The sequence below is a fragment of the Xyrauchen texanus genome, chromosome 15 (assembly GCF_025860055.1).
Source record: "Xyrauchen texanus isolate HMW12.3.18 chromosome 15, RBS_HiC_50CHRs, whole genome shotgun sequence".
Classification (NCBI taxonomy): Eukaryota; Metazoa; Chordata; class Actinopteri; order Cypriniformes; family Catostomidae; genus Xyrauchen; species Xyrauchen texanus.
The window spans coordinates 27,080,397-27,093,524 of NC_068290.1; the positions used below are offsets into that span (position 1 = coordinate 27,080,397).

The window sequence follows — 13,128 nt, forward strand, 5'->3', positions numbered from 1 at the left end:
TAAAGAAGTAAGTTTCAATTCTGCTTTGTAGACAGACAGACAGACAGACAGACAGACAGACAGACAGATTGTATCTGATGTTGTATACTCTGGACAAGGACTATAATTGTAAAGGGATAGTCCAGAGCTGTTGATTTGGGGCTCTGATGCTCAGCCATGTTAAATCCTTCTTGAAGGACTTAAATCTGCGTTCAAAGGTAACAACCTAAGTTCACCTGCTCCACCCCCACTTACCCATCCATCACCAGGCATCCATCCATCTTTGCCTCCGTCATCAATCTGTGCGTCATTCTTCCCTATACATCTGAGAGCTTCATTCTCAGGGCACTTTACAACAGATGCAGTTCTTCCTCTATTAAGACTAACATTCTTTACTCTATACTCTGACTCCAATCCATTCATCCATCTGTCATATTTCAAGGCAGATCTAAGCACTAAGATTTATATGGGACAAAATTAAAGGCGCTCACCAAAAGAGAGAAACAAAAGGAGAATCTAGATAATATCAAATAAATAATTTGTTGTGTCTCTGGTTGGGAGAGGAAGACCTGAAGAACAAGACTTTGCTTGCTTGAGTCCCTGCCTGAGCTCTCAACCAGTCAACAATGGGGAATGCCAAAAGCAGTGCTATGTCTAAGGAGATCCTGGAGGATCTGAAACTTACAACAAAATTCTCAGAGAATGAGCTGTCGCAGTGGTATGAGAATTTCCAGAAGCAGTGCCCATCGGGCCGTATCACACCAGAAGAATTTAAAATGATCTACGATCGCTTCTTCCCAGAAAGTGACACCACATCTTACGCCCAGCACGTCTTCCGCTCCTTTGACACGAATGACGATGGAACACTGGATTTCAAGGAATACATTATCGCTCTGCATATGACATCAACTGGAAAGACAGAGCGTAAGCTGGAGTGGGCCTTCTCGCTCTTTGATGTTGACAAGAATGGCTACATCACCAAATCAGAAGTGGGAGACATCTGCCTGGTAGGTCGCTTTATAAAATATAAGCTAGAACTTCTTAAATATGAAGCATGTGTGGCACAGTTGTGTGGCATCCTTTCAAAATCAGTGTACAAATGATATGTTTGCTATATCTGTGAAACTGGAGCTATTTGTCACACTCCAATAAATATTTCTAAGGGTACGTTTATTTTTGAAAGTCAAGTTCTTTATAGGCAAGTCTTGGCTACAAAAACACAATTGAATATTTTAACTGTTATTGGCCAGGAAAAAAAGATACAGTTCATTGAACATACATTAACCTGCTATTGGTGCATGTTGTTGCACTATATGGGGATGTTGTTTCAATGGAACCTACCATTAAACAACCTATTATAGGCTTTAAAACAGTAAACCAAATATGAAACAGAACAATTTGTGAAAAATAAAACATTTACCAGATAATGTACAAAAATATAAAGTTTTGTCCAGCAAATATTGTAATTTTATTATGTAGTTTTGCAGTTATTACAAAAATATGGGATATTGGAATTTGAATTGGCATTTTATTGGAACTAGTTTTGAACTAAATGTCTGAAGCCAACATACAAAAACACTGCTAGAGTTTTAATTGAAAACTGTGTAGTACCTGAAATCAAAAATTGTGACAACTTGCCCCTATACAGTACTCTTGCTGACCAATCTTTCTAGGGCTCGCACATCACACATATTCTCTTTATATTAAATCAAAACAATATTCCTGCTTGCCTTTTTGAACACAAGGCCTCAGTAAGAAGAAAGTAGTCGCATGTCTTATGACCTTTGTTTTGTCTTGTCTTGTCTTGTCTTGTCTTGGGGGGGGGGGGGGGGGGACTTTATTTAGAAAGATGCTGGGTAAATGGGTCAAATCATTTAATTGATTATATAAACATTGGGAATAAGTCATTTAAATCACAGATATCTATTAGGTTTATATCCATCAGTCCAGAAAAGAAGTAATGTAAAGCAAAGAATACAAATTAAAAATACATACAACTCTGATGTTAAAGCTATCTTTTAATACATTTGAACAACAAAATTATGTCAAGTAAACGCTTGATGTTGGATTTCACAATGCATATGCTTAGCAATAAGAGTGCAGTAAAACCCCAGACATTTGTCAGAGTATAGACGCCATATTTATATTGACGCTAATGAAAACGATTCTGTAAGGGATAGACACAAATACAATACTGAATTACAGTCAAACGAAGGGTTATGTCTGCTTCAGCAGATCACCATACACTAAAACAATTTTACTCAAAAACTGTGCTTCATGTGGTATCATCTAAATTAATTGGTTTGATTCAAGTGAAAAATTACGACCTGACTACTACTAATCCACACCAACAAAACAAATTTTATGAGTGAGGTAGAAATATAGTTCCTTAAGGTAACAATTCATTGGACAATGAAAAGACGGTTTTGAAAAGATGGCATGATTTTAAATGAAAAGATGTGATATAGATTATTTTGGACTTCTAATAAAAATAAATTACATTCTGACATATAACACACAGCAAAAATCAGTTTTTAAATTCATTTTTTAAAGTTATTTTTTGTTTTTTATTAACATCCTTGATTATACTTTGAAAAAGTGGTAACCTGCAATTTTGTATCTTAAGGAGCTATTTCTAATTGATCTAACCCTTAAATATAGTTTTGTTGGTGTAAACTATTGCAGTCAGGTTGATTTAGTGATGTTAAATTATGTTAAATTAAATATTTCTGACTTGAATCAAGGTTAAAAACATTTAGGAAGTAGGCAAAATTTGGTCAGAATATTGGATTACAATTCATTGTCAACAGTTGACAAACTTTGTGATTACGTTGTAGATGTCTGTGTACAAGTATAAATAAAATGTACCTGTAAATATGTCTCTGTCATTGTGCCAGAGACTGCAAATAAAAGAGCATTAAAGATTGAAGAGCTGCTCTGAGGCCAAAAGCTTTGGCTCTGCCGCTAATCTGTTTTATTCTTATGTGTTTTACATGTCTAAGATAAATGCCTCTTTAGCTCACTCCAAAAGATCCAGGTCAGCTCTGGTAAAGTGAAACTAAAGTCTATGGAGATTATCCTTAGCATGAGTGGTAATGAGGACAAGCATTTTCAGAGCTGCAGATGGTCATTCATTTGAAACATCTAAGTAACGACTGACTTTAACGAGGGACTAAGTGTCACCAACATGGTTCTTTACATTGTCCATAGAGTCAAAGAGTAGTTAGCTCAGATGCTCCTGACACATTTAACAGTGTTGATTGTGCAGGCCATGCAGGTTCTAGTAATTTTCTGTAATTTTATCATCATATCCTGTATAATCATAGGCATAAAAACAACTAAAAATCTACAAAAAAATAGACCATTACATCTATGACCACCACTAAGACATTTATATATCCAGAATCCAGAGGAAGGGTTCTAATGTAATTAATATACAGTATATGTTTTGAATTTAAATCATTCAAAAGTGGTTATGAACATATAGTAATGAACCAAAATGTTGACTATTTTACTTTCCTCTGAGTATATCAAGCAGAAAATCTAATTGAAAGAGCTCTGAAATCTGCACTGGTATCATCTCTTAGAAAATCAGTTTTGACATCATTCTGTTTTTCTTTGCTCTCTCCTTACCTGGACTTCTCTTCCATCTTTATAATCCTCAGGCTATCTTTAAGCTGATCCCCAAAGAGGAACAAGAAAAGCTTCCAGCAGATGAGAACACTCCAGAAAAGAGAGCAGACAAGCTGTGGTCTTTCTTTAACAAGAATGATGATGGTAAGATTTTAAAGGAGTAGTTCAGCAAAAATGAAAACCCACCCTCACGTTGTTTCAAGCCCATAGGTATACTGAAAGATGACGCAAGTTCTCATGTGTGCCACGTGTGCCACGGACATCAAGATTTTCTCTAAAAATTACTTACCTTTAGCTTTTGTGCCTCATCATTCCTTCCGAAGACTTGGAATATGATGCATGAGTTTTACTGACTATTTTTATGATACATATGGGTTCTTTTTATCTTTAAAGTGAGTCACTATCAACTGCCATTGAATTAAAATGATGGACCGGGTTATTTTTACGGGTTTGGAATGACATGAGGGTGAGTAAATTATATACCTAATTTTCATTTTTGAGTGAACGATTCTTTATTCTTATTCTTTTCAATGTAAACCCTAATACATTGGCAGAATTCCAAAAATGTGTGGCAGTCACATTTGATGTAACCAGTTACATCAAATATTTTAAGATAAGAAGTTTAAGTTGAACTTGTTAATTGCTTGATATATTAAGTAGCTCACACATGGCAATTAATTAAATGTAACAATTTGGCTGACTTTAAGATTTCCATGTAAGCTCAACTTAAAAACTTCAACTAGAGTGAACGTAACTAGCTAGTTCTAACTATAACTTGAAGAACTAAAAAATTTAAGCAATCAGTTACATATTTGTTTTAAAGTAATAAAACTTTCAGATTTTAATTTTGTACAGCACATGTATGTTACCCTTAACTTGAAAATAGTGACTACACTAATTCATACATTTTAATGGCAATTAACTTCAAATTGTTACTCTCACTGTTGTGTGCCATGCAAAATATGCAAGGAAATAGAAACCCCCTGCCCATTCAGTCAAATTTAAGTTCCTGTTCTCAAACCTGTTCTTTAATCTCAAACTCCACTATTCAACTTAATGGTAAAGAGTTCTAATTAATTTAACTAATATGAATGATTACATGTTTCCCTATTTTAAAAAAATATATTATTTTGAGTTAACAGATAAATTAATTAACAGATAAAAGGAAAAATGTCAAACATTTTACTTTAACATGCTTCCTTTCCTAAATTCATAACTGTTTGAGGGTTCTTTCTCATTGTATGTCTTTCTATCTCTCTTACAGAAAGGTTGGCTGAGGGGGAGTTTATTCAGGGCATTCTTGACAGTGAAGGTGCTCTGCACCTCATTCAGTATGAGCCCAAAAAGTAGAAAAAGAGAACAATACAATTATTTATTTGCTTTCATGCTGTTTCCTCTGGCCATTTGCTTTCCTCCCTTTACTTTTCATTTAGTCTGTAATTAACCTTCACCCATTAAATCTGAATACCTGACAGTTTTCTTGTATTAGGGCTACATTCACCATTTTGTGAATATTATCTGACAGCTGATTTATTACAATGTATTTGAGAGAGGCCTCACAATAAGACACGATAGCAGTGGAAGGATAGTTTATAGTTTATTTTATTAAATGTCAGCACACATGTGATTAAAATGCATCTCTTTTGGGAAAATACCATTGTGATAAAAATACTTTAAAATGTGTGAAAAATGTAACAATGCTTTACTATGCTCAATGCATAGAGTTGAGTTTAATTTAATATGAGAAAGATAATAACTCCTGTAATTTGTCATGTAAATATTCAAATCCAAAAAAGACAGGTTAAGCCACTAGGCTGTGTTAAAAAAATTAAAAGATTTAAATCACTTTTGCCATTTATATCATGCATGTTTTGTTTTGTTTTGTCCTTTTGATGAGACCTTGTGTGCTGTGGAATAAAACTGAAACTGTAAAATATATTATTAATCTCTCTATCTTTTGTGTTTGAGTATGCAATTGTGTGTAATCAGGTTTGAGGAGTAACGGAATACATGTAACAGGATTACGTATTTAAAATACAAAATTATTTCCACTAAAGTTACAATTTAAATAATTGGTATTTAGAATACAGTTACATTCAAAAAGTATTTTGATTACTGAAGAGATTACTTTGCATTTTATTGTGATTTGTTTCATTTAATATTTAGTCCATTCAGATGGAAAACATTTATACATATAAATGACGTGATCCAAAGTGCATTTGAACTGCAGTGCAACACTTTCTTATGATGTGTTACATTCATACGAGCAGACAGAGAAGTACATTTGAAGAACGTTTGAAGTTTGGAGCAGATAAAATAGAAATAAACCTTAAAAGCTAAAATGCTATTTCTAGCGTTTTACATGCTCATGTTACCAGACACGATAAAATTTTTTTTTAAGAAAATTCACATCGGATCATAATTTATTTTTTTCAAATAAGACGTTTGCTATTAGGGCAAAAATCATATTCTTGATAATAATCTGTGTATTGTTTTCCTGTAAAAATATCTAAAAATCCTGTAATCTGTAGTGGAATAGATTTTGAAAGCAGGGGTGGGTCTACGTGGTGACGTGGCTACGAATTCCCCTGAAATTCGATTAGCCACCCCAGGTGCCCCCCTATAAGACGTCATGTGATTGGTTCATTTTACAGCCAATCAGTTTATAGACTCTACTGAAATTCGTGATTCAAAGAAGTTTTTTTTTTTTTAAAGCTTAATAAAGTCATCTTTATTGCCAAAAAAAGGATACAAATCACAAGTGACTTATCAAAATATACATAACAATTTTCTCAAATAACTACTGTTATCCTTCAACAACACAAACAAACAAGGTACATCAACAAATCTCTGAATATAACCTCAATTGTTCAGCCATAGGTTGAGCATAGCTAGTACAAAGAACAGAAAACACACTATGAACAAACCAATAATTAAATAGAAAAAAAATAAAAATAAATAAAATGAAAAAATAAATAAAAAGGGACTTTTTAAATTAATTTAAACATATCCAAAAGAGAAATCAGTTTAAGGGCTTTCTGATTTTTAACAAATTTTAAAGATTTGCACAAGAGTTTAACCTCATTCATCCAGTGATTAAAGTTGGGTTTAGATTTAAACCATCTGCATTTATGAATGAAAAACCTTTCCAAAACATAACAAGAAATTAATAACAAAATCACAATCTTTGTTTTCCAGACAAACACCAAACCTAATTAACTTCCACGTGAAAGGTGGGAGTTCAACCCTCCTAGACCTTAACCAGTTCTGCACCTCACTCCAAAAGGGTTACACCAGATCACAATCAAAGACATGCTCTAGATTTTCAATATTTGTTTCACAAAAAACACAATTATTCACATCAAAATTAAATTTAAAATTCTTTAGTAGGATAAATCTAATTTAAAATTTTGAAGTTCACCTCCTTAGCTTTAGGAGGGAGAGGAAAAGACAAATCATTTTTCCTAATTTTTTTTATTTCAACCTTTTCAAAATCTTTAAGCACGTATTCCCGTCTAATTGGGTTTGGGTAATAAGCCTGTAAAAAAAAAATTCTAATGACTCTATTTGTACATTTTTTATCACAAAAATCATAACCATCTAAGGAGAGCTGTCTCAGTACTGGGGAGATTTTGGAGTACAACATGTCTTCTTTAACCATTAATCTTAACGGAATTGGTATAGCTCTAATCATTCTATTAAACATATTAACGGTACACTGTACTTGGAATTTCTCACAAAACTCTATACAGTAACAAATTTCCATTATCATCCAAGAAATGGGCAATAGCCCAAATCCCTTTAGATATCCATTCCTCAAGATATACAGATTTTCTGCCAAATATTATATATCTACTATTCCAAACTGGAGTGTTGTGAGGAGTGAAGTTATGTTTGAACAATAGTTTCCAATAGAGCAGCACTTGCTGATGGAAGGCTGAAAGTTTATCTGGTAACGAGGTGCACTCAAAGTCACAACATAACAGAAAGTGTATTCCCCCAGTTTGTTAAAGATAGCATTGGGGACAATAAACCAAAAGGAGTGGCTATTTTGAATGAAGGATTTTAACCATTTCAATTTCAAAACACCATTCATAATGTCAAAATCGATAGCATTCACCCCACCGTCTTCATATTTTTTAATCATGTCCTCCTTTCTAATGTACTGACAATAAATTTAAAATTCACCTTATTTATTAATTTAATCATTCGTGTCGATATGGACACGGAGAAGGCTGGATAGATGAGTCTGGACAAACTATCCATTTTAGATAAAAGAACCCTTCCAAAAATTGTAAGATCCCTCTGCAGCCATCTATTCAATATGGACTTACATTTATCTATGTTATTCAACACATTTTTATTCTCCATAACATCTTTATCTTTAGAAATAATAATCCCCAAATATTTAACTTCCCTTTTAATTTGTATATTAGATAATGACTGCAAAGGAAACTCATGCAGTGTTAACATTACACATTTTTTTAGGTTTAAATGTTGCCCCGAAGCTTTAGAAAACTGGTTAATCGAATGTAAAGCTAATGGAATTTGATATTCATTCTTTAGAAACAATGTTGTATCGTCAGCAAACTGACTTAAAAGTATATGTCTATCCAACACTGAAATACCTTCAATACCATTATTTTTAATCAATATAGATAATAACTCTGCAACCATTATAAATAATAATGTTGAGCTTGCCAGTCACCACCGAAACAGAAGAATCCAGCTGTTTTAGTTGAGGTCTGCCTTCTTTCTTTTTCGACTGTTTTCCTCTCTTTCTGCTACTGTTTTTATTGTTTCTAAACTAAAGACGGTTCTTTAATATATTAGCAGAGCACAATGTAATGGTTCCATATTTTATTTTTAAACTGTGGTGTTTTCATTTGAACTGTTACAGTGCTAAAACTTTAACTCTGTGTTACTCAGCTTTTTTGTAAATTAATCTGAAAGAAATGTTGAATGAAACACTATGATGTTTTGGCCAAACCATTTGAATTATTAAAGTGGGGGGAATTTTTTTATTATTATTATTTGAAAGAGATTGTGAATAAAACTACTGTATATTGTAATGGCCAAACTAATTAAAAGAAAATAGTTGACATCGTTTCTGTTTTTAAAATGGCTCATTATTAAAATTGCTTTTATTTTATAAACTTGTTAGTTTTATGAAAACACTAAAAATAATAAACACTGGCTCTCAAATTTAACTTAATGGATATATACAGGGATGACAAAAAACTAAATTAATCAAAAATGTGCTTTATTACTACATTTGTTTACAAGTAACTTTATTCAAGTTAAAAAAAAAAACAATAAAATCAATAGGATTTACGTAATATACTGTAGAATTTAGCTTTTTGTTTTTGGTCACTGGCGGCCACCCCGTTTGGAGGCAGTGCCCCAGCATGGCCCCCCCACTGAAAATGCTCTAGACACGCCCCTGTTTGAAAGTAACCCTCTCAGTGTCATTATTTATGTGGGTAAACAGTTCAAGGCAACTGCTAGAATTGCCAGCACGTTTATCTCTAACTGTCTGCTAAAGCGCGAAGAGGGTTAACAGCCTTCTGGCAATATTTACCCTTAATCCTGGATTATCTTTGTGTGTTCAACCGCAAAGTTGGGCCAGACAGAATTACAAAACAAAATGATGCTTGAGAACACAGGTACATTAAATGAAAGGATTGTGATATTTGTTTGAGTGTGTTAAAGATATCTAAAGAGCACTTCATGTTTACTGACTGTTTCTTCTCTCACTGTGTTAGTCCAAATTTGGATTACTTACATAATCATTTATCTAACATTCGAGAGAAGACTTCAAAATCTCCAACTGCTTCATCTATCCATTCCTCTTTTTGTGTATTTTCTATATCTTCTGCTCCTGCCCATATTTAACATTGTTATAATTAACTAAAAGACCAATACCGGTTGAAAAATAAGGAATTATGCAAAGAACAACAGATTGTTCACATTTTATATTAAACTGTCCTGCAAGTACTGTAAGTACGTAATTATTTAAAAATAGAAATTAATTCAAATGGATACAAATTAAATCAAACAAGTTATCAAAAATGCAGTTCTCTCAATTTTTAACATTTTGCAATAACCACAAACTTTTTCACCACACCTAACCAGCGTTTCATACCTTTTATTTAAGTACTTGTCTTTCACAATCCATTCCACAAACATTTAATTTGCTTTTGTTTTATTAGAAATATAATTTAATAAACAAACCATCTGGAACCATTTAAACCCTTTAGATTTTACACAGGTATAAATTATTATACTGTGGCTGTGGGGTTCGAACCCCACAGCCACCACCATTGTGTCCTTGAGCAAGGCACTTAACTCCAGGTTGCTCCGGCGGGATTGTCCCTGTAATAATTGCACTGTAAGTCGCTTTGGATAAAAGCATCTGCCAAATGCATAAATGTAAATGTAAATGTTATACAAGTTTAATTATTGTAAATGTTTGAAATAGTAAAATTGCATGTTTGAAACAGCATCACCAAACATAATGAATTCGTGTAACATAATTGTCTTTTTTCACATGAGAATCACAATGGTTATGTAAAAGTGCATGGGTGAAACTGAGAGCAACATGGAGCAGGGAGAAAAAAATGGGAGAAAAGACCTGTCAGAGTTGTCAAAAAAGTGGGCATGGTCCCCATAAAAGAGGTGGCTAATGGTTCCCATCAAAGGCCTGGAGGCAGAGGGAACAATTGTATAAAGTGAATTCCAGGCATCACTGTTGGCCATGTGGTAAACACGTGCCTAACCATATAAAAAACAGATTCACTGTCAAGTCAATAATAAGATTTTACAAATTTACCTGAAAGTCTGATAGATATGCAATATAATATATATTTACAGTTACAGTAAAGTAATAGACCTATGCAGTATATGGAATTACTGCATGTTTCACAGTTCTTACAGTATCCATTACATTGAATATAATCAACACTCTGAATTGACAGAAAAACCCCATGTCAGTATCATATTATCATTGATCACACCATTTAATGGTTGCAATGATTACACAGTGATTAGATATTTGTACAATTTTGGATTTTCTAAATTTGACATGTCATTAATGTGTATTGCCTAACTTGACATCCAATGTAAACATTTGTCAGCATCTTTAAAGGCAATTTAGATATGTATCTTGCTATTTAAAGGTTGGAAAAATTACTATATTAAAAAAGGCAATTAAAACAATTGTTTCCATTTCACATAGCAAAAACATTTGTTTTGACATTTTTTGTGTGGAAGTAAATATTTACGACCATAATGAATGCACAATAGAAGGTTTTCAATGAAGACAAGCTGCGTCGCATGTATGATCAATTTGGAGTCTTGTAGTAAGAGTTTTGAAAGTGTATCCTTTTTAGTTTACGTAATAGTACTAGATTTAAACACAAACTGTAATAATGAAAAGCACAGGAAAAGATAATAAAAATTGTACATAATTATTTACACAGATGAACAAATGTGTGATGGCTATAGGGCTTTACTGTAGGTCCATGAGAACATCTTGTAAGAAAGAAACATAAAAAAAATAATAATAAAAAAAAAAATAGAGAGAGAGAGAGAGAGAGAGAGAGAGAGAGAGAGAGAGAGAGAGAGAGAGAGAAAAGAAATAAAGAAATATCAAATTCACCCAAAAGCCCACAGCTTCCTCATGCTTTTAAATAAATCTGATCAAAAATACAAGAATTTTCATTTGTATTTTGGTTACGCTAACAGCTCCCTGTCACATTCAATGAGTCTCATTGCAAAGCAGAGATGAAGCAGCATTCAAATAGTTTACTACAACATATGAACAAATTTGTTTTACATTGCCATTGGCTATGTAAAGGGATAGTTCACCCAAAAATGTAAATTCTCTACTCACCCTAATGCCATCCCAGATGTGTATGATTTTCTTTCTTTTGCTGAACACAAATTAAGATATTTTTCATCTCATACATGCATATAAATCTCAACTTTTACTTTTTCTTCTTTTGTTTTTGGCAATTCACATTCTTTGATCATATCGCCACCTACTGGGCAGGGAGAACAAAATAATAAAGGACTTAAATAATGATCCGTTTCTCACCCACACTTATCATATCTCTTCTAAAGATATAGATTTAACCACTGGAGTCATATGGATTACTTTTATGCTGTTTTATGTGCTTTTTGGAGATTCAAAGTTCTGGCCACCTTTCACTTGCATTATATGGACCTACAGAGCAGAAATATTCTTCTAAAAATCTTTTTTGTGTTCAGCAGAAGAAAGAAAGTAATGCACATCTGGGATGGCATGAGGAGTAAATGATGAGAGAATTTTCAATTTTGGGTGAACTATCCCTTTAAGCTTTAGGTTTTCATTTACAAATTGCTATATGTATTGAGTATCCTAAATAATATAATAAATATAATAATAAAATATAACAAATGAGACCATTGCAAAACACAGATTTCATAATCTGACACAATCATAGTTTAATCCACTCAAGAGACTCATACTCTTCAATATATAGATACAATTGCCCAGATTCTTTACACTTGGAAATCCATTTATTGCTTGATTTACGGGTAACACCTGTCTCACACCTACCATCTCTCTAAATCTCTTGAACACATCTTTGCACTCATGAGACTGAATTTCAGCCACATAATTTATATGCCTGAAAATATCCTCTATAAATTATAAAAAATGTAATTAACAGGGCAAGCAAAACATACAAGGCCATTGTTGTAAATACAGATCATGAACTCAGATGTAATCCCATATCACAATGCACTCTTTTAGCAAGGAGAGTCTGTTCTCTTCATGGCCTCTTTCATCTGATCCCTCTCTCTCTCTCTCGCAGTCCTCGCATGCATCTGGTCCACACCCACCAACTATTACCAGGGTGGGCACATTGCCTTCTCTCACCATTCCCTTGCTCCAATCTGATGCCCACGTAGAGTCTATTCTGCCACTGACAGAGTACAGCCCACCACCTGGGACCACATCATCATAAAATGGAGCATGGCTTGTAGCACAGGCCTCTTCTAGTCGAAGCTTCTGCCAGTGATGGAGCTCAATAACTGTTTTGGTGTAAGAATTAAGGGTCATAACTGCAGCAACCATGCAGCAAATAAAAGAAACCCATGCCAGCCAATTAATTGAGGGCTAAAGGAAAAGACATGAGTTACAGGCAACAAGGGTTGGGAGGGTTACTTTTGAAATGTATTCCACTACAGATTACTGAATGGATGCTGTATAAATTAATTTGTAACATTGTTTTGACTATAAAAACTCTGCCAGTACAGTAAGACAAAATACACATCTAATTTACAAACAACATTTACAAACCTAAATAAGATACTGTGGCAGCGGGGGCGTGGTCAAGCGCCCGTCCGGGAGAGGAAAGCGGTAAGGGCGCTTACACCTGAGCTAAATTATGCCTAACACCTGTCTCTAATTCCAGTGAGCACGAGGAGAGCGGCATAAAAGCAGACACCGAGCCTCCAGTCAGGAGGAGA

General features: G+C 33.7%; 2 protein-coding genes across 2 annotated transcripts in view; one reads left to right on the plus strand and one right to left on the minus strand.

Moving 5' to 3' along the window:
* Positions 1 to 13,128, minus strand: part of LOC127655584 (germ cell-specific gene 1-like protein) — a 43,060-nt gene that overhangs the window by 26,131 nt on the left and 3,801 nt on the right. The gene's annotated exons all lie outside the window — the stretch shown is intronic.
* On the plus strand, positions 295 to 5,542 carry LOC127656221 (visinin-like). The gene is made up of 3 exons (XM_052144426.1): positions 295 to 986; positions 3,645 to 3,756; positions 4,877 to 5,542. Exons 1-3 carry the CDS (start codon positions 606 to 608, stop codon positions 4,960 to 4,962), a joined length of 579 nt encoding a protein of 192 aa, XP_052000386.1. The 5' UTR covers positions 295 to 605; the 3' UTR covers positions 4,963 to 5,542.